The sequence below is a fragment of the Trichomycterus rosablanca genome, chromosome 19, assembly GCF_030014385.1.
Source record: "Trichomycterus rosablanca isolate fTriRos1 chromosome 19, fTriRos1.hap1, whole genome shotgun sequence".
Lineage (NCBI taxonomy): Eukaryota > Metazoa > Chordata > Actinopteri > Siluriformes > Trichomycteridae > Trichomycterus > Trichomycterus rosablanca.
The window spans coordinates 12,312,099-12,339,290 of record NC_086006.1 but is presented as its reverse complement, the minus strand read 5'-3'; the positions used below and the strand labels follow the sequence as shown (position 1 = coordinate 12,339,290).

Genomic DNA, 27,192 nt, shown 5'->3' with positions numbered 1-27,192 from the left:
GTGATTATTTGGCTAAAACTGGCAAAACTATTTATATTAAATCTATTCCTAAATTTTGCATCTGTTTGCATTTATGTGGAAATTATGATAACAATTAAATGAAGTTCAATGCTGTTTTCATTATACATTTATATGTACATTGCATGCACATTTACAATTGATCAATGGGCATTTTAATATGTTGAAATGTGTGTGTATTTTGCAACAATACATTAAATCTGTTTTTAATCTGTTTTAAAAGCAATGTTACAAAATGATCCTTTTGGCCCTTTGACCTTTTTAAAAGACGAGCAGAGCATGAGGGGTGTGGCGCTACTCCATCTGGGATCATAAGGCTTTTTGAAGGCTTATAAAAGGTTGATAGTATTAAACTAATACAGAAAAGTAGGTGCAAACTTTGAACTGATGTGATTTTATTCTTTTATATTTGTAATTTTGGCGGGTTTAAATGTGTTCCTAAGAGTGAAACTGAAATTTCAGCACAGTAGAAGCTCTGCTAGCAGTGGGAGTTTGCCTGAGCTTGTTCTTTTCAGCACCGGCCGGCATATCACACAGACACACCCCCGCGAGCTGACAAAAAAACAGAATGACATTTTCCAAATCGGCCAATCGGCTGTCGAGGTTTGGTGGCCGCGTGCCAAAGTATAATGTTTATCTATGGCAAAAGCCAATAGGAATTAATGGGAGGCGGGGCTACATATAACATCTCGCCTGGCTGCACGCGCAGCGGAGCGTGGGCGTGGCGTTGTATCTTTGGGAGAGAGAAAAGCAAAACAATTTCATCTCTTTACCGGCGGCTTTTCAGAGCGTTTAGTGTGGTGGAGGGATTTTTGTGGGTCAGTGGAGACGACAGGGAATTGTAGACAGAACAGCATTTTTAAATGTATCTGTCCCTGTTTTGTACTAACAATTGTGAAAAGCTTGTCTCGCTGCTTTAGTTGCACTTGGCCTAGTTGAAAATGAATTCGAAGCGACTGCTGGAGAAGAGTGTTGCTGCTGTGAGAGTAGGCAGCGCCGGTAACTCGCATGCTGCAGCAAACTATTGCACTGAGCTCACTGAGGCTCTCTCAACTAACTCATACGGAGTCATAACAGCCAAAAAGAAAGCTGCATTAACGGTCGACGGGTTTGACACCGAAATGTTGGATAAGGGCTTGTTGCAAGAACAGAGCAACAAAATCTCTTTTAATGGAAACCATTTCGGTTCAGGACGAGAGAAGCATTACACGAAGAAAAAAGTGAGTAACATTAGTGGTAAGCAGCCTGGAGCAGGCAGGCCTGTTCATGTAGTGTCAGTGCACGTACACAAAATGTTCAGCAACATGTTTCTCAAAAACGTCAGCGTAAAATTAAGCAATGCTGGAAAAGTAAGCATTTTGTCTATTATAAGCCAAATATCGACTAATTCTTTATTTTCCGTGAAATAACGGCACGTTTGCAACTATGTGCGTTTGTTTTAAGATGGCGACTTATACTTGTTCAAAGTTTAAGAGAGGAAAGAGGGCCGGACTGATTCTCCCCTCCCCCATGCTGAGTTTCATACCGGTAGCTCTGACTGGCACAGCAAAAATTAAGAAGCAAACCTGTATCAAACAAAACAGACTGCTACAAAGTAGCGATCTAGGCGGTTTACAGTATTTATTTATTTATTTATATCAAACGTGTTGCGACTAGTTCGCAGAAAGCCGAGGCGCTGTTTGCCGTGCAGTAAGCACAGTAGGCGCCACGCCCCCACAAACTAGAAACACAGTTTCATACTAACGTGACGTACATTTATCCACAAATGTCTGCTGCTAATAGTCATTTCTGGATTAATTTACTTTTTGTCTGTTTAAGTATATTTGGATTTTGCAAAGTGTTTAACATAGCATGTTATTTATTATTTAATGTTCTCCGATCATAATGCTTTGGTCTATTAGGATTATTCGACGGTCCAGTGGGCCGATTTTTATAAACACACACAGTGGTATCCAAAGTTTTTACAGTACTCTACCAGCTATGATTGTAAACCTGCTGTTAAATGTTGTAGTAAGTGTGGTGAAGTAAATGCTTGGTAAAATTCACAATAGTTTTAAAATAGTGTGAGAAAACTGTGGTTCTACAAACAGATTTTAATCTGAGATGGAGAACTTACTCTTACCTTTATATGCAGGTTGTCTTAGGGAAATTCCTGCTCATGAAGGTGCATCTTTTCGGATACATTGACCTCTTTTTAAGTATTTATGTCTTATACGCAGACACTAGAAAATTCTATTACTCACATCAGCAACAGTTTATATTTTGGAATACAAACGTTTTGCAGTGCTTTATTTTAGCAGAAAGAAAGCTGAAACTTTTTTATTGTTGTTTAGCTGTGAGAAATAAGCAAACGGCACATTTGCAGTAAATTGTATTAATTGCAGCACATGTTGTTTGTTTTTTACTGGCGCAAGCTGGCTTTTAAAAATGATTTTTAAATAGCTGACTTAGCACAAACATTTAAATGCAGTGCAAGCGAATTTGTGATACACATAGTAAAAAATCTTAAAAATAAAAATCTGATTGCCAAATACGTGTTTCAAGCAAAATCTGCTAGTTTCAGTTATGCCAATTCTGGTTGTGCTCCAGTAAAATGCAGTAATGGCTCTGCATGACTTAAGGCCGATGGTCAATTATGGGCATTTTTAGGTATGTTTGAATCAAATTTTAAAAATGTCCTATTCCACATTAAGGGTCTGAGCATCAGCCCTTGTCGACCCTGATTTGTTATGAGCATTTCTTCCAATTGGCCTCTCAAGTCATCATCGGATGATTGAGGCTTTTAATTGGCTTGCTCAAAAACATATAATTGTATAAACTGTATAATTTCCAATATGGCTGTAGTATAGTAAACAACAATAAGCTGTTTGATATAGAACTACACTATATGGCCAACAATATGTTAACACCCTTCTTATGTGTTAAGGTGTTTTAGCCACACCTATTTCTAAAAATCAGTATGAAGTAAATTATATGTACTCTCTACTTTGTACAGTATGACTGTCTCCCCAATCACAAAGTCCATAAAGACATTGTTAATGCTTATTCTGAAAGCCAATTAACTTTGTTGGTATGAAGTGGAACATGGTTTGCCAGCCAGGCCTTCTCATGCAACATCAGTGCCTGACCTCAGAAATTCTGTTTTGACTGAATGGGCACTGATTCCCTTAGACCAGGGGTGTCAAACTCATTTTCACAGAGGGCCACATCAGCATTATTGTGGCCCTCAAAGGGCAGATTGTAACGTATTCTGCTGTGATTGCAGTCTGTTGTTTTTCTTGGAGGCTAAATTCTGCATTGATATTGTCCTCCTTTACCACAGACGCAGCCTCATAACACAAGAGATGCACCGTTTTCTCTTCCTGAAGCACAAACTTGTTTTAATTTTCATTAAATTTCTATTTCTGCTTAATTTTCTTACTTATCTTCTTGTACATTTTGGGATCATGTGTAAATATGTCTTAACATCATCTACTGGTGGGATGTGTCACTTTGCAGGTCACAAAATCAGCATGCCTTTTGAGAGATGCAGTTAATGTAGGAGTTTACAGTGTATTTTAAGACAATCATTCTGCTCTCACTAATAGTTTATCCCCCTTGCTCAGCTAGACAGACAGACAGACAGCTCTCTTCAGAATACAGTCGGTTTTATTTACTTCCCAGCTGTGTGATACACTGTGTGCACCAGAATGAAGTAAAAATACAAGCAATACAAACAATAAAGAACTTAATACAGTAAAAGCACACAGCTGTAGTCAAGTGTTACATCTGGTACAATATGAGATTTAATCAAACGTAAAATAGCGCTAAGGAGTTAGCATTTTGTGTAAAGATACTAATTGCTATAATAACGGTAACAATTGTTACCGTAATTTGTACATGAACGCCCTTTGGAGGCTTTTTTGGAGGCACCCCCTTGTGGAGGCTTTTTGTCACATTTGGTAAACCACAATGGGACCAGATTACTACCATGTTTATTAATTAAGTATATATTTTTTTGTGCCTGGGTTGGGGTGAAAATCATGGACAAAATTTGGCTTGCTTAAAAAACTTTTGATTGTTAAGCTGCTAAAATTTTATGTCAGACAAGAATAGGAAACTACATTTAAATACATCTTACATCTAAAGAGTTTAAGTCTTCAGTTCCCAAACAATTACAGAATATTGTTAAAAGGGAAGGTGATGTAACAGCAGTTATTGTACACAAACAATAAAGTTGGCTATTTAAAACAATTAATGTCTTCTTATTGTACTGTTTTACAAATAAAAGGATTTGATCCTTGTCTGTTTAAATTTTTTCTTCTGTCCTAATGTTTTTTGAGTTATTAGCATTATGCATTTTTTTTGCATTCATGTAAACAGTGCCTCAAAGAGCCCACTTACTTGCCACCACCAGGTTTGTAGTTTGCACAGAAATCAGAATGAAATCAAAGTTTAGAGTTACATGCTTCTAATATCCACTTTTTTCGGCTGCTCCCTTGGTAAGGGATCACTACAGCAGATCTGATCCACATTCCAGAACTGGCGCAGTTTGTATGCTGGATGCCCTTTCTGACACAATCCTCCTATTTTTATCTGTGCTTGGGACTGGCACTGAGAGCGCACAGACAAGTGCACCTCCCAATAGCTAAGCTGTTTCTGTAATGGGAAAAATCTGACCTCCGTATAAATTCAGGGGATTGAAAAATGTGTAAATAAAAGCAATTGATAGGTTAATATGTTGTCCCTAATAATACTTTTTTACTCAGATTGCCTGTGCGAGCGATGAGGAAGAGAGGGAGTTGGGCCCTGGTGGAGTCTTGAAGCGAGGCAGCCCTACTCATCGCCCAATCAAGAATGGACAAAGGCTGGAGGACCATATACCAGTGGAGTCCATAATTCTGTTAAGAAGCATGCATGTTGCAGACTCATCTTCAGACGATATCTATGCATCATCCCACATCCCCGTGCCTCGCAACAGGTATGTTCAGATAAACTGATGCACAGTGGTGTCAAATGGGCAATTCTAAACTGTCTTATGTTAGGGCCTGAATATTGGAATTGGATGAAGAATATGCTACGCAATTCTGTAGTGAACACAGGGAAATTTCAGTAATAGTGGCTGTATCCCAAACCACATTCTCTGGTGCTAAAGTGTTGTAAGACACTAACAACACCATAAACCAATTAAACACACTGATACTTAGAGTAGTATGCAGATTTGAAGGCAGTCTATTTTTTAGTACCTCATAAAATGAATCATCTTTTCTCATCGGGAATTCGGTTAACCTTTTAGTGGTGCCCAGGTGGTGCAGCGGGATATTCCGCTTGCACACCAGCATCGACTTTCTGAACTTCTCGGTTCGAAACTTGGTGTTGCTTCTGTTCGGCTGGGCGCCATCTAGCGGGCATAATTTGCAGTGCCTGGAGCAGTTACTAATTGGCCACCGTATCTGCAGGGTGGGGGCCGGACTATGTGTGGGCGGTTGGGTCTTCATACGCTGTGTAAGGACCCTGATTGGTGGAAGAGATGCCTGTGCAGAAAGCAGGGGCGAGAAGAGGAGGGCTGTACACGTGTCGGAAGAGGCGTGTACAGTGACGTGCTCTCCTCGGATGCAATCTGGTATCTCTCAGCAGCGGAAGACAACACTGAGTACGCTAAATCGGGAGGAAAATGGGGAGAAAATGCATTAAAAAATTACCTTTTAGTTTTAAAAACCCAGACATAATTAAAGACAAAAACATTAAAGATAAATGTTGAAACACTTTTAAAAAAGCAGATGAGGCTGCTCAGGTGGCGCAGCGGTAAAAAACACGCTGGAACCAGAGCTGGGATCTCGAATACATTGTATCAAATCTCAACTCTGCCTGCCGGCTTGGCCTGTTGTTCAGATATGGGCAGGACTAAGCCGGATTGGGGGTCTCTCCCATGACTGGTGCAATTACGACCTCTGCTGGCTGATTGATGGTGCCTGCACAGAGATGTGAAAAGAGTGCTCTCAGGGTGTGTCTCTCCATATACAAAGCTGAGCTGCACTGCACTCGTCAAAGTGTAGGTGATAAAATGCATACGGCATGCTGCCCACGTGTTGGAGGTGGCGTGGGTTAGCTTCGTTCTCCTCAATCAGAGCAGGGATCGGCATTGGTGGAAAGGAAGCATGACGCAATCAGGCAATTGGACGCGCTAAAAGGGAGGAAAAAGGGGAGAAAATGCTTAAACAACAACAAAAAAAAGCAGATGAGAAAAAACAGTAGGCATGTAATTTGGGGCTGTTAAAGATTTTGGTAGTACAAGTAGTACATAGGGATCATACCTTACATCAGTTTATTGCTTGTGAAAATTTGTCATTCTTTTTTTTTTTCTTTTCATTGGTGTGCTTCCAAGACATACATGTAAGGAAACTTGCTACTTTTAGTTGCCTCTGAAGTCACCCAGACCCACCGAGACCCTGATTAGGATGTTAGTGAAGATAAGCATCCATGTGTGTGTATGTGCACATACACTGATCTGCCATAACATTAAACCCACCTCCTTGTTTCTACACTCATTGTCCATTTTATCAGCTTCACCTACCGTATAGAAGCACTTTGTACTTCTACAATTACTGACTGTTGTCCATCTGTTTCTCTGCATGCTTTGTTAGCCCCCTTTCATGTTGTTCTTCAGTGGTCAGGACCCCCACAGGACCACCACTGAACATGTATTATTTAGGTGGTGGATGATTCTCAGCACTGCAGTGACACTGACATGGTGGTGGTGTGTTAGTGTGTGTTGTGCTGGTATGAGTGGATCTGGCACAGCAGTGCTGCTGGAGTTTTTAAATACCGTGTCCACTCACTGTCCACTCTATTAGACACTCTTACCTAGTTGGTCCACCCTGTAGATGTAAAGTCAGAGACGATCGCTCATCTATTGCTGCTGTTTGAGTTGGTCATCTTCTAGACCTTCATCAGTGATCACAGGACGCTGCCCATGGGGAGCTGTTGGCTGGATATTTTTGGTTGGTGGACTATTCTCAGTCCAGCAGTGACAGTGAGGTGTTTAAAAACTCCATCAGCGCTGCTGTGTCTGATCCACAACACACACTAACACACCACCACCATTAGCGTCACTGCAGTGCTGAGAACGATCCACCACCCAAATAATACCTACTCTGGTGGTTCTGTGGGGGTCCTGACCAGGCTTAAAAAGTATGTAGAGAAACAAATGGACTACATTCAGTAATTGTATGGTCGGTGAAGCTAATAAAATGGACAGTGAGTGTAGAAACAAGGAGGTGGTCATTATGTTATGCCTCATCGATTCTGTTCATAAGTTTACATACTGTGGCAGAAGCTGAAATTTTGTCTATTTCTTGGAAATGATGACTAATAATACAAAAAATCTTTTATTTGGAATTGTGGTCAGATGGATTAATCATCACATTATTGTGTCTGCCCTGTTTAAATCATAATGATATTTGAAATCACCAAAATGGCCCACATCAAAGTTTACATACCTTTGCATGTTTAGCCGGACAGTATACACACAAGTACACACTCACTGTTGTAAGGCTAAGTTTCCTTACCTGTAAATTGTTTGATTTTAGTGTCAATGTACAGATATAATTAGGCAAAGGATATAAAAAGATTCTTAAAGATTTAAAAATGCCATAGTGTTTAAAGTAATAAAGAAGAGAGAATTACATGTTGGTACCCAGGTGTGGTCAGGTAGACTAAAAAAAGATTTCAGCTTTAACACAAAAATTGGTTGAGATACAAAGAAAAACCCACAAGCTTAAGCTGAGCTACAGGCATCTCTTGGTAAATGTAGTCTGGCTGTTTTAATATGTGCTGCATGGTTGATTTATCATTATAAAAATAATTTACTGTGCCAATGCCACAAAACTTTTTGAACAAAAATATTTAAAGTGATGAAACCAAAAACACTGAACTTTATGGTCTCAACCATAAACATAAATGTTTTTAGAGGAATCAGCGAGGCTTATAACAAATTAGACCATCCCAACTGTCAAGTCAAGTCAACTTTATTTATATAGCGCTTTTTACAATATACATTGTCTCAAAGCAACTTTACAAAATCCAGGACCAACAGATACAAAAACCCCTGTTGAGCAAGCCGAGGGCGACTGTGGCAAGGAAAAACTCCCTGAAAATTACAGGAAGAAACCTTGAGAGGAACCAGGCTCAGCAGGGCCCATCCTTCTTGGGTGGCCTGGAGGATACTTTAAATAAATACACGATTTACACAAATCATACAAACACAGAATTAAATGATCTAAAAGTCATAACTGGTAATAAATAGATAAATAAACAATTAAATAATAATAGAGTTGTTATCCGCTCTAGTCTTCAATAAAGTCTGTAGTGATTTCTTGTCGTTGCAATTACTCCAGACCCGTCACATCTGACAGGAGCAGCATCGTTGTCCCGGCAGTCTCGACTTTAATCCTTAACCTCGGCGGGTAAACAGGTTTCCATCAGAATGCCCTCGGGGTAAAACAACAGAGAATGTAGTTAATAATGTACAATGCTAGTTGACAAACAGTTTTACAGAGAGTTTTAGACTCCGGCAGCCCTAATTATTACAGCATAACTAAAAGGGAGAGCAAGCAGGTAACACGGTCATGAAGGCTTTCACAGGACATCAGCGCCCATCTCCCCACCGTCATCAAACCTGAGTGATCGGACAAGAGAGGCAGGACGACAGCAACCCAACATCCCTGATCACCACAAGTTTCTATGACCAAGAACCCCCAAGCTCTGCGCCTTTGTCTATACTAATCAAAAGCCTGAGAAAATAAATATGTTTTCAGTCTAGACTTAAACATTGAGACTGTGTCCGAATCCCGAACAGAGGCAGGAAGATTATTCCAAAGTTGTGGAGCTTTGTAAGAAAACGCTCTTCCACCAGCCGTGATCTTTTTAATTCTAGGAACTATAAGTAACCCTGCATCTTGTGAACGAAGTGGACGTGCTGGGTTGTAGTAATTAATAAACTCACTCAGATACTGTGGAGCCAGACCATGTAGCGCTTTATAAGTTAGTAAAAGTATTTTGTAATCAATGCGAAATTTAACTGGCAGCCAGTGTAGAGACGATAGAACAGGAGTAATATGGTCAAATTTTTTAGTTCTAGTTAGCACTCGAGCTGCTGCATTTTGAACTAACTGGAGTTTGTTTAAGGATCTACCAGAGCATCCTGTTAGAAGAGCATTACAATAATCTAACCGAGAAGTTATAAACGCATGGATCAGTTTTTCGGCGTCATTAACAGATAGTATATTTCTTATTTTAGAAATGTTACGCAAATGATAGAAAGCAACTCTAGTAATATTATTAACGTGTGTATCAAATGAGAGATCTGAATCTATTGTGACACCTAAGTTTTTTACATCTGGGCTGGGAGTAACCGGGAACGTGTTTAAGTTTAGCACCAGGTTAGACAACTTGTCTCTTGCAGCTTTAGAGCCAACAAGTAAAACCTCAGTTTTATCTGAATTAAGTAAAAGAAAATTACACGACATCCAGTTTTTTATGTCGTTTACACAATCTTCTATCTTACTGATTGTGTCAGTATCATTTGGTTTGGCTGATATATACAGCTGTGTGTCATCTGCATAGCAGTGAAAGTTTATGCAATGTTTATGAATAATTTCACCTAGTGGAAGTATATAGAGTGTAAATAATAGCGGTCCCAGTACCGACCCCTGTGTAACACCATACTTTACTTTTGTAGTTTCTGAGCATTTATTATTTACATAAACAAATTGCGAGCGGTCAGTCAAATATGATTTGAACCAAGAGAGTGCGAGTCCTTTAACACCTACTGTATTTTCTAGCCTCTCCAGTAAAATGTTATGATCGACCGTATCAAACGCTGCACTAAGATCTAATAGAACAAGAAAAGAGACACATCCATTATCAGAAGACGTTAACAACTCGTTAACTACTCTAATTAATGCGGTTTCGGTACTATGGTTGGGTCTAAATCCTGATTGAAATTTTTCATGAATACAATTTTCATTCAAATAAGAACATAGCTGTTTGGAAACGACTTTTTCTAATATCTTAGAGACAAAAGGAAGGTTTGAAATTGGCCTATAATTAGATAAAACATGTGGATCAAGATTAGGTTTTTTAATCAGGGGTTTAATAACAGCACTTTTAAACAATTTAGGTACATATCCAAGGCTAAGGGATGCATTGATTAATGTAAGCAGGGGCTCTACAATAGCTGGGAGTAAATCTTTAAGTAAACGAGTTGGAACAGGATCGAGTATACACGATGATGACTTCGATGATTTAATCAACACAGTTAGTTCATTTTGGGAGATTGGATTAAAGGAATTTAGTTGGATTAACTCGTTACTGTTATCATCACTGTTATCACCAATGCTGCTCAGAGTGAGTCCATACTTAACATTGGCAGGTGACACACTCTGACTCTGAAGTCGTATTTTTTCTATCTTGTCATTAAAGAATTTTAAAAAATCATCGCTGGTACAGTCAGGCGGTATATTAGATTCAGTTTCATTGGCGTTTTTAGTTAATTTGGACACTGTCTCAAAAAGGAATCTGGGATTGTTTTTATTTTTCTCTATTAGGGACGAATAATATAAAGATTTAGCTTTTATAAGTGCATGTTTATACTCAGTTAGAGCATCTTTCCAAGCAATCTTATGCACTTCCAGTGTAGTGTGACGCCACTTGCGTTCTAATTTTCGTGCTGCTTGTTTAAGTGCGCATGTGTGGTCATTGTACCAAGGAGCAAGTTTTTTTCTCCCTAATCAGTTTAGTTTTAAGTGGGGCTACGTTATCTAAGGTTGCGCGCAATACAGTCTCTAGGTTTTGAGTTGCCTGATCTAGTTCTTTAGGTTCCGATGCTGATATATTTGGTAATTCTGGTAGGCAGTTTATGAACGCTGCTGCAGTTGCAGATGTAATAGTGCGCTTATATTTAAAACGATTTGGTTGCTGTACCTTATTGGACAGGGACACTTCATAAATTAGTAGAGAGTGATCAGAGATTAAGTCATTCTGTGGTACAATTTCCAGGTTGTCTATGTTTATACCATAAGTAAGTATTAAATCTAAGGTATGTTTACAGCGGTGAGTGGGTCCTGTTACATTTTGGGTGATGCCTAAAGATTCTAAAATAGTCAAATGCAGTTTTGAGTGGATTACATTTATCCTCATAATGGATACCAACAATTAAAGCTTTCTTAGTTGATAAAACTAATTTAGAAAGAAAATCGGCAAATTCGTTAAGAAATTCTGAGTAAGGACCAGGGGGTCGATAAACAGTAACCAGTTTAAACATACTAGTTTTATCAGATGAACATTTATTGGTTATGTTAGAGATGAGAACTTCAAACGAGTTTGTTGTGGGAGATGACTTTACAGTAAGACCTATGTCTTTATCATAAATTGTGGCTATTCCTCCACCACGACCGCTAAGACGTGGCTTATGTTCATAACTGTAACCCGGAGGAGATGCTTCATTTAAACCTAGATACTCATCAGGTCTAGCCCAGGTCTCAGTTAAACAAAGTGCACTAAGACAATTATCTGTAATTATTTAATTTACAATGACTGTTTTGCATGCAAGTGACCTGATGTTTAGAAGTCCTAACTTTAGTTTAGCTTTACTATGGTTTTCATGATGCTCATTTAGATTAATTTTAATTAAGTTATTATGACATACTTTTTGATATTGTTTTGGCTTACACCTGCCACGGTAAACAGACACAGTCTCAATGGTTTGTGACCTAAGGATTCCGGGTGACGTCCGATGGCGACTCGCAGACAGTTGGTTAGGCCTGTTAGTCTGCTGCCTGGTCTTGGCTCTGGATAGTCATTTAACACTATCTGCCGCTACACTAACGCGGTGGTAAAGCCTGTCACCTATGCTGCAAGAAATGCGAGCAGCACCCTCCCACGTGGGGTGGACACCATCCCGCTTCAAAAGACCAGGCCTTCCCTCAAAGGTGGACGAATTATCTACAAAATCAATGCAGTTTTCTGAGCACCATTTAGACATCCAGCGGTTCAGCGACAACAACCTGCTGTAGGTTTCGCCACTGGGTCGAATCGGTAAGGGGCCAGAGCACACTACTGCCTCAGACATCGACCTAGCTAACTCACACACCTCTTTAACATTACTCTTAGTAACCTCAGACTGCCGTAAACGAACATCATTAGTGCCGACGTGGATAACAATCTTCGAAAATCTACGATTAGCATTAGCCAGCACTTTCAGGTTTGCTCTGATGTCAGGCGCCCTGGCTGGTGTACAAAACAAATAAACGCGCTTCCTACGAACAGAAACGGTTATAACTCCCCACAAAACAGAGGTGTTTTAAGAGCTGAAATACAGAACACAACCAAACACAAACGCGCTTCGTTCGGACAAAAGCGGCTGTAATTCTAAAGGAGAACGGTGTTATGCGCTGGTGTACAAAACAAATAAACGCGCTTCCTACGAACAGAAACGGTTATAACTCCCCACAAAACAAAGGTGTTTTAAGAGCTGAAATACAGAACACAACCAAACACAAACGCGCTTCGTGCGGACCGAAAACGGTTTTAACTGTGAAGCATCGAGGTGGATTTTTGGGTCTGTTAGCTACAGAGGCACAGGTAATTTAGTCAAAGTTGATGGCAAGATGATATATGTACTGTATATACACGAGCGTTCTTCAAAAAGTTTCCACACTTTTTATCTATTTATTAGAATTTTAAAAACAAATGACATCTTTTCTACATAGTCACGTTCCAGTGCATTTTCCCAGCGTCGTACCAACTTTTTAATGCCATCAGCAAAAAATGCTTTTGGTTGAGCGTGTAGCCACTGATGCACCACTGCTTTCACATCATCATCACTTGAAAATCTTGTTCTCCTTAAAGCTTCTTTGAGTGGCCCAAACATACACTGATCAGCCATCACATTAAAACCACCATTTTATCAGCTACACTTACGATATAGAAGCACTTCAAAGTTCTGCAATTGTGTTTAAAAACTTCATCAGTGCTGATGTGTCTTATCCACTCATACCAGCACAACACATACTAACACACCACCACCATGTCAGTGTCACTGCAGTGCTACCCACTTATCTCACATACTTCATACAATTATGTATAACTACTGTATATATTCACAGGTTATAAGATTTTTTAGTGTCCCAACTTTTTAGAAATTTGGGTTGTACAAGCTGTATGAAGCTAAATTTAATACACAATGAGTAACTTGCTTTTATCTTTTTCTAAACTAAAATCAATTCGACTGTTCTTCACTGGTACACCTTGTCTAAAGGCAGTGCATACTAAAAGGTAATGCTTGACTTTCCTAGCTTTACAAATTGATGCAAAATATCCAGCAAGTTAGCTTACTGGCTTAAGTAAGTTGCTAGATAGCTGTCTATTTTATTTCTTTTTTGCTGAAGTTACATTAACTGGCATACATGTTTTAAAAACGTGTAGTTAATCAACATGGCCATGTACAGTTGCAGCCGGAAATATTAAATCCCCAACCATAAAAGGTATTAAAGTGATGTGTATAGAATTGAATGAAAATATACAACAATAAGTCTCAGTAAAATACGAGGAACATTTAATTCATAATAACATAACTTGATAACATAACTTGACATTTTGTTTTTAAATGAAACGCATCTATTTCTGTTGACAAATGTCCATGTGGTGTTACTCAACCCCCAGCCTCAGTGCTTGCAGGAATGCCTTTTTGAATTGCTAGTCTCTAATAAGTGAATTTAGTGATAACAAGCTTCTGACAAGTTAGGATTATTTAGGCTCTAGATGAGATTGTTGGCTTTCTCACACAGCCAGGCAGGTTTGCTGCTGCAACATAAGTTTGGAACTTCTGTTGTATACTTCCAATGTTGTCTCTAGAAATGTCCTTGAATTCTTTTATACTCATTGCCTGTTTGGTGCATACACATTGCCCTTTCGGTGCAGCTTTTTGGATAGTTCCTTAGTTTTCACTATGGTTGCAAAACACTGTTAACACATTTCTGGGTGATGTTTATAGAACCTTACAGTTCAAGCTAATTAAATGATTCCTTTCAGCTGCTCCTTTCAGGGGTCGTCACAGCAGATAATCGTCTGCATATTAGAGTTGGAACAGATTTTACACTGGATGGCCTTTTTGATGCAACCCTTCAATTTTTTTGACTTGGGATCTGCACTAATGTGCACAATATTTGTTCTCAGTGGTTAGGTTTACGTCATGCCATGTGCCGTTTGCATTTGTGAGCCCAGCCCCGGATTCAAACCCCTTGTTACCAGCAGCGTGTCTTTTACCATTACGCCACACACACTCATCACAGCTGAAGCAAGTTATGGGTCATTATTGAGTTTGCAAATAATCAACAACCTCCTGTCCCAGTCAGGAAAGACATCAAGCGTTGATGCTTGTTTTATTTAACCCTTTAAAAACTGAATGCAATTCTTTTTTATATTATTTAATACCTCCAGTTCCTTTATCTAATCATTCTCACCTGTGTAGCCACAGATAATTAAGTGTTTAACTTTGAACAGTATTTTACTGTTCTTCAGTGTTTCGGGGGGCCGGACCGCAGATGAAATAGTAAACACACCCCAAAAAAAGCTATTTACTATGTATACTGGATGTATTGTCTGCTGTGTATAACTAGTATAATTTTACTTCATAATGATAATGCAGACATTTTATTTATTTTAATCATTTCCATTATCCCAACTCATACAGTGTTTCCCCAAAAATCAGTGTGAACTGTGAGTCTGCTTTTGCCTGACGAGACAGTCAGCATCAGGTTCCATATTTGTTACTGCCAGTCATAATAGGTAATAAGTGTTGATGAGTGAGTCTGAATCTGGTTGGAGATTTAAGGTGTTTAAACTTCGATAAAGTCTGCTCACAGGTACAGTGGTACTTCGGTATACGTCCTTAATCCGTTCCAGATCCTTGGATTCATACTAAACAGGACGCATACCAAACGAATTCTTCCCATTAGAAATAAAGGGAAAATGATTAATCCGTTCCCATGAAAAAAAATCCTATTGTTATTGGCATATTATATGTTGATGGGGTTGTATAAAATAATGTATAAAACGGATAGTTCCGGTCCTAAAATCTGATTGGCTGAGCCGCGTTCGAAGCCGCTGTAAAATCACCGATATAAACGCACCTGTCACCACCTCACATCATCCCATAATAATACGCCACTGAAAAGAAAAAGTACAAACTTGGTTGAACACTATTTTAAGTCATGTACTATACATGGAAATGTCCAGATTAATATAAACAGTAATCCTGATCATTAAGCGGGTGTTTCGTCCAAGAAATAGTGTAATAGTTTGCGAATGTTATGTTCGCCCTCATGTTGCCTAGCAATACGGCACACCGTTAACGCTCGTGTCTTTGTCTCGCGAGAGGTAAACAAGGGTCGCGCGCGGTGTCGTGACTCATTTTGACCCGTACAAGTTCTAGCACGCGAGTCGTATTCCAAACAAAGGTCGTATACCAAGTAAAATTTTTCGCGTCCAAACAGGACAATAATTCCTGAATCTGCATGTAGTTAAGAGCATTAGTTTTAATGAAATCAACACGGGACACAACAATTTTCATAATGAAACTGCATTTAACGCACAATCACTCCTCTCGCCGAACCCACCATGCTTGGAGTGCCACCCATTGGATCGCTGCCGTATAATCTACGGAGACTCCAGGTGGCCAATTTTTGTTTTTTCTGGGGTTTTTTTTCCGCTATAATACTGTGAGTTTAAAGATGAACAGGGGCCAGACAACATGTATTTGCTACTGTGGTTAAAGGGGCCGGTCAGATGATTGTACATTGTAGACTTTAGTTTTGCAAAGCATGCTGGCTTCTACTTAAAAACCATTTTAAAAAAAACCAGAAGCATTTGTCAGTCATTTTGTGGACTATGCTGGATTTAAGTAGTTGCTTCTTTATTTGTTTTTGGAATATATATATATATATATATTTTTTTTTTTTTTTTTATACATTGATTAGCCATAACATTATGACCACCTCCTTGTTTCTACACTCACATTTTGTTTTATTACATTCACATTTTATTGCCCATTTTATTAGCTTTACTTACCATATAGAAGCACTTTGTAGTTCTACATTACTGACTGTAGTCCATCTATTTCTCTGCATGCTTTGTTAGTCCCCTTTCATGGTCAGGACTCTCCCAGGACCACTACAGAGTAGGTATTATTTGGGTGGTGGGTCATTCTCAGCACTGCAGTGACACTGACATGGTGGTGGTGTGTTAGTGTGTGTTGTGCTGGTATGAGTGGATAAGACACAGCAGCGCTGGTGGAGTTTTTAAACACCTCACTGTCACTGCTGGACTGAGAATAGTCCCCCAACCAAAAATATCCAGCCAACAGCTTCCCATGGGCAGCGTCCTGTGACCACTGATGAAAGTCTGGAAGATGACCAACTCAAACAGCAGCAATGGATAAGCGATCGTCTCTGACTTTACATTTACAGGGTGCACCAACTAGGTAGGAGTGTCTAATAAAGTAGACAGTGAGTGGACACGGTATTTAAAAACTCCAGCAGCACTGCTGTGCCTGATCCACTCATACCAGCACAACACACACTAACACACCACCACCATGTCATTGTCACTGCAGTGCTGAGAATCATCCACCACCCAAATAATACCTGCTCTGTGGTGGTCCTGTGGGGGTCCTGACCATTGAAGAACAGGGTGAAAGCAGTCTAAAAAAGTATGTAGAGAAACAGATGGACTACAGTCAGTAATTGTAGAACTACAAAGTGCTTCTATATGGTTAGTGGAGCTGATAAAATGGACAGTGAGTGTAGAAACAAGGAGGTGGTTTTAATGTTATGGCTGATCGTGTATATAGAAGTACGTTTCAGTTGCTTACCAATGACTTATTGGATGGGATGGTATTCATGTGTCTCACATCAATCATTGAACACCAGCCAGTGTCAGAATTTGGCTGTTGGGCATTAGCTTATGTGTTTAGGTAGAGGTGGCTTCCCCAGTTGCATCGATTTGTCCAATGACATGAAACAGCAAAGCTGAATTAAGTAGCAAATGGAAGTGAGCCATTTCAAACATTATTTCTTTATGCTTTATGCTAAAAAAATTTAAAGTTTTTATCCAAAGCAACTTGCGGCTTGTTTTAGCTGTGTACTTTGGATCATTGTCATGCTGAAAGGCGAACAATCAGCGCAGTCCTGAGTTTGTCTGTTCTCTGGAGACATATTTTTTAAATTATGTTTCTATATTGGGCTGCATTTATTCGTCTCTCGTTTCTTTTTAGTTTTTGTTCCCCTGTTGCTGATAAGCAGCTCTAAATTAAGACAAAATAAATATCCCGACTATAATATTCCCACTGTTGTTTCCATTTTTTCCAAATGCATCAGGCTCTTCTTTGTTTGTTTGTTTGTTTATTTTGATTTTTAACGTCATGTTTTGCAACTATGGTTACATTCATGACAGGAACGTTAGTTCCTCATTACACAAGGTTCATCAGCTCACAAGGTTATATCGAACACAGTCATGGACAATTTAATATCTCCAATTCACCTCACTTGCATGTCTTTGGACGGTGGGAGGAAACCAGAGCGCCCTGAGTAAACCCACGAGAACATGCAAACTCCACACAGAAAGGACCCGGACCGCCCCACCTGGGGATCGAACCCAGGACCTTCTTGCTGTGAGGCGACAGTGCTCCCCACTTAGCCACCGTGCCGCCTCAGGCTCATCTTAAACCATATAACTAACTTTTGTTTTCATGCAGCCTCCACGATCATCTAAGCTAAGAAAAGTTTTTAAATAAATAATAATTAAAAAAAAACTAATAATATATAATTAATACAAAATAAAATTTAATTTTATTAAATATCCAAAGTAGCCAATGGCATCTGGTGAGCTCCTAGCAGCATCAGCTACCACCAGATTTAAAGTGTCGGCACCATATGGGACAAGGAAGGCTTGTAAGTTCTGCTGAGGCAGCCTAGCCGTAACACCTTTATTCTTTTCTGTATATTGGCACCGCTGTCATATGACTGTTTTCTACAGTCCTCAAAGGGGAAGTAAAGCTCCTTCAGCCCTTTAAAGATAAGAAGATAAAATAATAAAATGTCTCTTGTTGACTCCTCTGCCACAATAAAACCCATTTGTTTCATGTTTTTGAGTGAAACTATTCTGACAATGACAGAGAGCTGTTCCTTAGGGGTGACTTAGAATAGAATAGAATAGAATAGAATGCCTTTATTGTCATTGCACAGTGCACAACGAAAATTTTGAGCATCTCCTTGACGGTACATGTACGTTCACACAGACATACAGTATATACTGTATATACACATGTATTTACAAAACAAACATATAAACATCTAGATCCAAAAATATAGTGGTTTTAAGAACTTTACAGAAGAAAAGAAGAAGAAGGTTATTGCACAGTCCCTATAAATTGCACATTATTTCCTAGAATGTAACGTTTGATAGTTTAGTGTTTTTATGGCGGAGGGGTAAAAGCTTTTCAGGAGTCTGGAAGTACGGGCCTTAATACTCCTATAGCGCCTACCAGAGGGCAACAAGGAGAACAGGTTGCAACAAGGATGAAACGAGTCCTTTATGATGTTTGTGGCCCGACGCAGGCATCGGGTTCTGTAAATGTTCTCTAGTGAAGGCAGCTCAGTGTTGATGGTTCTCTGAGCTGATTTGATGACCCTCTGAAGAGCCTTCTTGTCAGCCTCAGAGCAGCTGGCATACCACACCAGAATGCCATGGGTGAGAATGCTTTCCACCGTGCTGCGATAGAAGGACACCAGTAGCTGCTTGGACAGGTTGGCTTTCCGTAGTGTCCTTAAAAAGTAGAGCCGCTTCTGTGCTTTTTTCACTAGAGAGGTGGTGTTGGTAGTCCATGTGAGGTCCTGGGAGATGTGTGTGCCTAAGAATTTGAAATTAGACACTCTCTCTACTGTGTTTCCTCCGATGTATAAGGGAGTAGGTTCCTCTCTCTGTCTCCTGAAGCTGATGACCATCTCTTTTGTTTTAGAGGTGTTGAGTGCCAGGTTGTTAATGGAGCACCATTCAGACAGTTTGAGGACTTCTTCCCTGTAGGCAGACTCATCTCCATTCTGTAATCCAATTACAGTGGTGTCATCTGCAAACTTGATGATTGAATTTGTGCTGTGGGTTGGTGTACAGTCGTGGGTGTAGAGGGAGTAAAGAAGAGGGCTCAGCACACAGCCCTGTGGATCTCCAGTACTCAGTGTCAGAACAGGGGAGAGATGGGCCCCCATCCTAACAGACTGTGGGCGGTTTGTTAAAAAGTCCTTAATCCACCTGCATGTGTGCTGGCTGACACCCAGGTTTATCAGCTTGGATACCAGTCTGCTGGGAATAACTGTATTAAACGCTGAGCTGAAATCCACGAACAGCATCCTCACATATGTTCCCTGATGTTCCAGGTGAGTCAGTGCTACATGGAGAGCGGTGTTGATGGCGTCTTCTGTTGACCTGTTGCCTTTGTAGGCAAACTGATGTTGGTCCAGGGTGGGTGGGAGTGAAGACTGTATGTGCTTCAGAACCAGTTTTTCAAAGCACTTCATCACCGTGGAGGTGAGAGCCACCGGTCTGAAGTCATTCAGGCTGTTGATTGTGGCTTTCTTTGGAAGAGGCACAATGGTGGCAGACTTAAAACATTTAGGGACAGTGCAGTGGGACAGAGAGAGGTTGAAGATGTTTTTGAACACCTCTGCCAGCTGATATGCACAGTCCTTAAGTACCCTCCCTGAAATTCCGTCTGGGCCGGTCGCTTTCCTGGGTTTTACACTGCGGAGCACTCTCCTGACATCCTCTGTACTCACAGTAAGTGCTAGGCTGTCAACAGTTTGCAGTGGTGCTGTCTTGTTCTCTGCTTCCTCCACTGCATCCACCTCAAAGCGTGCAAAGAAATAATTCAGTTCCTCCACTAGTGAGTCACTGCTACTGGTGATTGTGTTTTTATTGCCTTTGTAGTTTGTGAGGTGGTGGATGCCTTCCCATGCATGTCGGGGGTTGCCATCACTGAAATGGCCCTCAATCTTCAGCCTGTACGCTGCTTTTGCGTCTTTGATGGCTCTCTTCAGGTTGGACCTGGCAGTGCTGTAAAGTTCGCCATTTCCAGACCTGAAGGCTGTGTTGCGGTCCTTCAGTCGGCACTTAACCTCCCTGGTCATCCATGGCTTGTTGTTTGGAAAGCATCTGATGCGCTTGTCAACAGTGACATTATCCACACAAGACTGTATGTAAAACAGGACAGTGGATGTATATTCCTCTATGTTTTCTTGTGCAAATAGGTCCCAGTGAGTGTGCTCAAAACAGTCCTGGAGTTGAATGGAAGCTCCTTCTGGCCAGATCTTGATGGTTTTCACAGAAGGCTTTGTTCTGTTTATGATGGGTCTGTATGCAGGTGTGAGAAAGAGTGATAGGTGATCAGACGTGCTTAGGTGGGGGAGGGTGGAGACTTTGTATCCCTCTTTGATGTTACTGTAAACATGGTCCAATGTATTTCTGCCCCTGGTGGCGCATGTCACATATTGGTAGAATTTGGGAAGGACAGTTTTCAAATTAGCTTGATTGAAGTCTCCTGCTATCATGAAAATCCCTTCAGGGTGAGCAGACTGCAGTGTGTTGATCGTTGTAAGCAGTGTACTTAATGCTATCTTGGTGTTAGCACTTGGAGGAATATACACAGCAATGACAAGGACGATGGTGAACTCTCGCGGCAGATAAAAGGGTCGGCATTTATTAGGGGTGCAATCTACATTAACAGAGAAATAATTGATGTTTTGATCTCTTCCACTATTTTATCCAGTATTTTTGCACTGTTGGAGTCTATCAGTTCCTTTTGGATTATTTTGCCCAGGTAATGTGTGTGACTGCCAGCTTTATTTTCTACTTTAATAACATGCTGCTTCATTACTGAATTCAATTACTGAATCAAATCAGTTTTTTCAGTGTGTCCATGAACCCGTTTAAAGCCATGTTCTTTTCAGCTAAGCATTGCCTATTACTGCCAATTACTGAATTATTGCCAATAATCTAGTTATAACTATGGGTTGTGTCGCGGACAAACTTTACAGTGTACACACTTGAGTGTAATTACAATATTTCAATGTTTTATTATAAAAAGATTTAACAATCTGAACGTCAAACATTGCTTATCTTATCTGATCTATAATAAATACGCATAAGTATAAATGCATGTGTATCAATTACACTTTAACACAAACATTAACACATAACATTTTGGCATTGTAATCTCTCTCTGCCCACACAAAACAGAATAATAGCAGGCTACACACTTCAATATATTTCAAAAGTTAACTGCTTAGTTTATAGTTACAGATATTTCTTAAACGTGTATGAACGTGTACGATTAGTTATGCCTGTAATCCAGAATTAAGTTCTATACCGTAACAAAAAATATGAATGTAAATGTTCATGTTGCGATGACGGTGATGTAAAATAATGTTAAAATAATTCAAAGTCCAAACATTTGAGTGGTTAACGAGAACGCTACCTTAAATGTCACACAAGCTCAGTGCAAAACAACTCGAGCACAGAAACGGTACAAATCCGATCTATTCCCTACACACTCGCTCCCTACGCCCTATAGTGCGCTTAACTTTCTTAAAGGGCCAGACTATATATTTTATAATTCACATTACACGACAGGTGAGACGTTCTTTTTTCTTAATATAGCGCTTTTATTTAGGAAAAAATAGTTCTTACATAGGCAGGAAAATCTATGGCAGACAAGAGTCAGAACAGCGGATTGGGCGTAACGTTATTATTACTGTTTGCTCCTTTTTCTCAACACTTGTGCTCGATTTGCACTGAAGATATATTTAGTAAATAAGTACATGTCCGCGCATGTGTTCATTTCCGGTTGAACTGATAAAAAATGTTGATTTTGAAAAATTAAAAGACGAGCCGTTTTTCAGTTTCTGCTTGTTAGCTCACAGCTAACGCTAGCCAGTGTGTGGCTCTTCACTCGTCTCTCTGTGTTATCACCAGCAGAGCTCTGATCACCAGTAAGCACCCCACAGCCAATCAGCGAGCTCCAACCGCCTACCCCTCCCACCCCTCCCTCACTGTGGATGCGCGCATGTCCTAAAGTCTCAGTTTTCAAGGTAAACCTGAAGCAGAAATTCGGCGCTTCATATTTAAAAAATACCGTCACCATTTTTGAATACCGTCACCATTTTTGAATACCGCGGTATACGGTAATATCGTCATACCGCCCAACCCTAACCCGCTCTGTACCTAATGAATTCAGTCAGAGTTTACCTGGCATGTAGTATATGCACCGAAGTCTTACCTGTCTAGCATAGCCTGATTGAAAGAATGTTATTTCATAATGAAGAGAACTCACACCAAAACAAACATAACGAGTGCCATTCTACCCAGCAGTTTTCTGTAAAACAGCCAAAGTTATCTGCACGCTGCACTCAAATACTGCTTCCTAAAGACACTATAATCACCACTGCTGCTCTGTAATTCAAAATGGCTTTTTTGTTTTCACCTCGCTCTCTGCTTAGAACTAGAAAGTCCTGCTTTGTCCCAGGTGTCTGTCGTGCATCACTGGTTGTACGACGTGATCATGGTTTTCTGCAAGGCACTTTCATTGGCTGAACCCTTTAATTTTTTTCTCCACTGCACACCAGACAGCTTCTGCCTTTTTGACAAGCTGATTGCTATGTTGTTATCTATCTGTCTGCCTTTGCATTACCGTTAATCACTTACTCAATCACTTGCAAGACGCCCCTCCCTCACAGGCAGGTAAGTCTAACTAGAGCGTGAAGAGGGGGGTTTGATGTGGAAAGGAAATGTCGGACGGGTGTCTCATGCATCACAGAAAATATTAGGGCTTATATTATTAAACTGTAAAGTTAGGGCAGCACAATGGCTCGGTGGGTAGCACTGTCACCTCACAGGAAGAAGGATTCGATCCCCAGGTGAACCAGGTCCTTTCTGTGTGGAGTTTGCATGTTCTCCTCATGTCTAAGTGGGTTTCCTCCAGGAGCTCTGGTTTCCTCCCACCGTCCAAAGACATGCAATGGAGGTGAATTGGAGATACTAAATTGTCCATGACTGTGTTCGACATAACCTTGTGAACTAAAGAACCTTGTGTAATGAGTAACTACCGTTCCTGTCATGAATGTAACCAAAGAGTGTAAAACATGACGTTAAAATCCTAATAAACAAACAAACAAACTATAAAGTTATGATTATGTGAACTCATGGAATATTTAGAAAAAATAGTATAAATAGTATTACTAAAAATTAGTAAAAGTTAGGCGCCCAGGTGGTGCAGCGGGATATTCTGCTAGCCCATCAGCACCCGAGATTCTGAATTCCTTGGTTCGAAACTCGGTGTTGCTACCGGTCGGCTGGGCGCCATCTGGTGGGAATAATTGGCAGTGCCCGCAGCAGATACTAATTGGTCACCGTATCTTCTAGGGGCGAGAAGAGGAGGGCTGTGCACGTGTCGGAAGAGGCGTGAGCAGTGACATGCTCTCCTTGGATGCAATCGGGTATCCCTCAGCAGCGGAAGACAAATTGACTGCGCTAAATCGGGAGGAAAATGAGGAGAAAATGCATAAAAAATAGAAAATAGTAAAAGTTAGAATGAAGACATTTTCCCCTCAACTGGGATGGATGATTGACACCCCTAGAATTCGCCTATAATTGCTGTGCCAGGGGCAGGCTCTGCTTTGGACTTAATGGCTTTGTTTTTGTCCTGACAATGCAGTGTAAATTCTAGACCCAGGTGTGTAGATGTGCATTTCCAAACAATCACTGCCTTTCCAGTGCAACAGGTGGTCTCCACTTAGGTTCTAAGCTAATTATCATAAGGACAATGAAAGCAAGCAGAATGCACCTAACCACATTCAAATTTTGGTTATGCGCCAAATCACATTCAGACGCGCTTGTCAAATTAGTGCACAAACATTGGTGTTGTTGGTACTGCCTTTTTTAGCATATCGGTTTTAGCCTAATCGGTGTAGCTATTAGGTCAGGTCTCTGATAGAATGCTTTAAAGTTAAAAGCTTTGTACTTTATAGGATTTTGTGGTCATTTAATACTTGACACAGCCAATTAAATTTTTTTTCATTTCCTTTTTTTAACCACTGCTTCATCCTGGTCAGGGTCTCAGTGAGTCTGGCTTTCCCAGAATCACTAGGTTTAATGCATTAACTTACCCCAGACATGATGCCAGTCTATAACAGGGCCTATAATGTCTTAAACAGGTTTACAATGTTAGAATATTATGATCTGTCACAGAAGTTGTATTTTGCTGGTGTGCATTTGCATTCAGGGCTATTTTGGCGCTTTTGAAACTGGTTTGGGCGGTTTTACTACTTTTACCTATTAGCTCTTCACATTTTTATGACACTGTACTGATGTTTTAAGCATTTGTCTTGCCAAAAGTCTGCTGTATACCACCCACCCACGCACATTTTTTAAAAATGCATTTACGCTATATAAATAAAGTTGACTTGACTCCCCATTTTCCTCTCGATTTAGTGCACTCAATTTTGTCTTCCGCTGCTGAGAGATACCAGATTGCATCCGAGGAGAGGACATTGCTGTACACACCTCTTCCGACACGTGCACAGCCCTCCTCTTCTCGCCCATGCATTCTGCACAGGTGTCTCTTCTGCCAATCAGGGTCCATACACAGCTTATGAAGATACATCCACCCACACATAGTCTGGCCCCCACCCTGCAGATACGGTGGCCAATTGGTATCTGCTGCAGGCACTGCCAATTATGCCTGCTAGATGACGCCGAGACGACCGGTGGCAACACAGTTGAGTTTCGAACCGAGGAGTTCAAAAACTCTGTGCTGGTGTGCTAGCGGAATATCCCACTGCGCCACCTGGGCACCCACCCACACACATTTATAACATTAGTCTTACATTACAAATTAATATCAACTCTTAATTAAAAAAAAAAAAAATCTTAGTTGTTAGGGTTAAAGATCTATAATATATGATGTGCTTACACTAGGGATGGTAGATCGTGGATGACAGTGCGTGACTTTGCATGCGATACTGCGCTCTGTGAGACCAAGCCACTGGCAGGTAAAAAGAAGCGGTCAGTTTCTGCGTGCATGTCAGAGGGGGCTGCGTGACAGTCTGCAGACCCCTGAAGTGCCACACTCACTTGATCCCTTTTTGGCATGCTTTATATTATTTCTATTAGGGCTGGGCGATATGGATCAAAAATAATATTTCGATATTTTTTTCTGAATGGCGATATACGATATATACAGTGTATCACAAAAGTGAGTACACCCCTCACATTTCTGCAAATATTTCATTATATCTTTTCATGGGACAACACTATAGACATAAAACTTGGATATAACTTAGAGTAGTCAGTGTACAGCTTGTATAGCAGTGTAGATTTACTGTCTTCTGAAAATAACTCAACACACAGCCATTAATGTCTAAATGGCTGGCAACATAAGTGAGTACACCCCACAGTGAACATGTCCAAATTGTGCCAAAAGTGTCAATATTTTGTGTGACCACCATTATTATCCAGCACTGCCTTAACCCTACTGGGCATGGAATTCACCAGAGCTGCACAGGTTGCTACTGGAATCCTCTTCCACTCCTCCATGATGACATCACGGAGCTGGTGGATGTTAGACACCTTGAACTCCTCCACCTTCCACTTGAGAATGCGCCACAGGTGCTCAATTGGGTTTAGTCCATCACCTTTACCTTCAGCTTCCTCAGCAAGGCAGTTGTCATCTTGGAGGTTGTGTTTGGGGTCGTTATCCTGTTGGAAAACTGCCATGAGGCCCAGTTTTCGAAGGGAGGGGATCATGCTCTGTTTCAGAATGTCACAGTACATGTTGGAATTCATGTTTCCCTCAATGAACTGCAGCTCCCCAGTGCCAGCAACACTCATGCAGCCCAAGACCATGATGCTACCACCACCATGCTTGACTGTAGGCAAGTACAGTTGTCTTGGTACTTCTCACCAGGGTGCCGCCACACATGCTGGACACCATCTGAGCCAAACAAGTTTATCTTGGTCTCGTCAGACCACAGGGCATTCCAGTAATCCATGTTCTTGGACTTATTGTCTTCAGCAAACTGTTTGCGGGCTTTCTTGTGCGTCAGCTTCCTTCTGGGATGACGACCATGCAGACCGAGTTGATGCAGTGTGTGGCGTATGGTCTGAGCACTGACAGGCTGACCTCCCACGTCTTCAACCTCTGCAGCAATGCTGGCAGCACCCATGTGTCTATTTTTTAAAGCCAACCTCTGGATATGACGCCGAACACGTGGACTCAACTTCTTTGGTCGACCCTGGCGAAGCCTGTTCCGAGTGGAACCTGTCCTAAAAAACCGTTGTATGACCTTGGCCACCATGCTGTAGCTCAGTTTCAGGGTGTTAGCAATCTTCTTATAGCCCAGGCCATCTTTGTGGAGAGCAACAATTCTATTTCTCACATCCTCAGAGAGTTCTTTGCCATGAGGTGCCATGTTAAATATCCAGTGGCCAGTATGAGAGAATTGTACCCAAAACACCAAATTTCACAGCCCTGCTCCCCATTCACACCTGGGACCTTGACACATGACACCAGGGAGGGACAATGACACATTTGGGCACAATTTGGACATGTTGACTGTGGGGTGTACTCACTTATGTTGCCAGCTATTTAGACATTAATGGCTGTGTGTTGAGTTATTTTCAGAAGACAGTAAATCTACACTGCTATACAAGCTGTACACTGACTACTCTAAGTTATATCCAAGTTTCATGTCTATAGTGTTGTCCCATGAAAAGATATAATGAAATATTTGCAGAAATGTGAGGGGTGTACTCACTTTTGTGATACACTGTATCTCGATATTTTTTTATCCCATAAGGTAATAACAAAAAGACACTTCTGAGACAAAGCTACATGTTCCAATTTTTTTACAGGCACTTTTATTAATATTCATGCTGGGGAAGCTTCACACAAGAATTATTTTTCCTTAAAAAAAAAAAAAAAGTTATTCTAAGAAAAAAAAAAGTTGTTTTCTAAGGCATCGCCTGTCATCTAATGGGAATTACAAATACGTATATTGTCTGGCCCTTTAAGAATGTTAAGTGTACTAT

The 27,192-nt window shown here is 40.5% G+C and overlaps 1 protein-coding gene across 1 annotated transcript in view; it reads left to right on the top strand.

The window, feature by feature from the left end:
* Window positions 1-780: 780 nt before the first annotated feature.
* The window catches only part of slc2a4rg (SLC2A4 regulator), a 65,635-nt gene continuing 39,223 nt past the window's right edge, over window positions 781-27,192 (top strand). Inside the window, exons 1-2 of the mRNA XM_063015586.1 lie at window positions 781-1,238; window positions 4,767-4,978. Of these exons, the coding sequence (XP_062871656.1) occupies window positions 960-1,238; window positions 4,767-4,978 (491 nt within the window). The 5' untranslated portion in view covers window positions 781-959. The remainder of the gene's footprint in view (window positions 1,239-4,766; window positions 4,979-27,192) is intronic.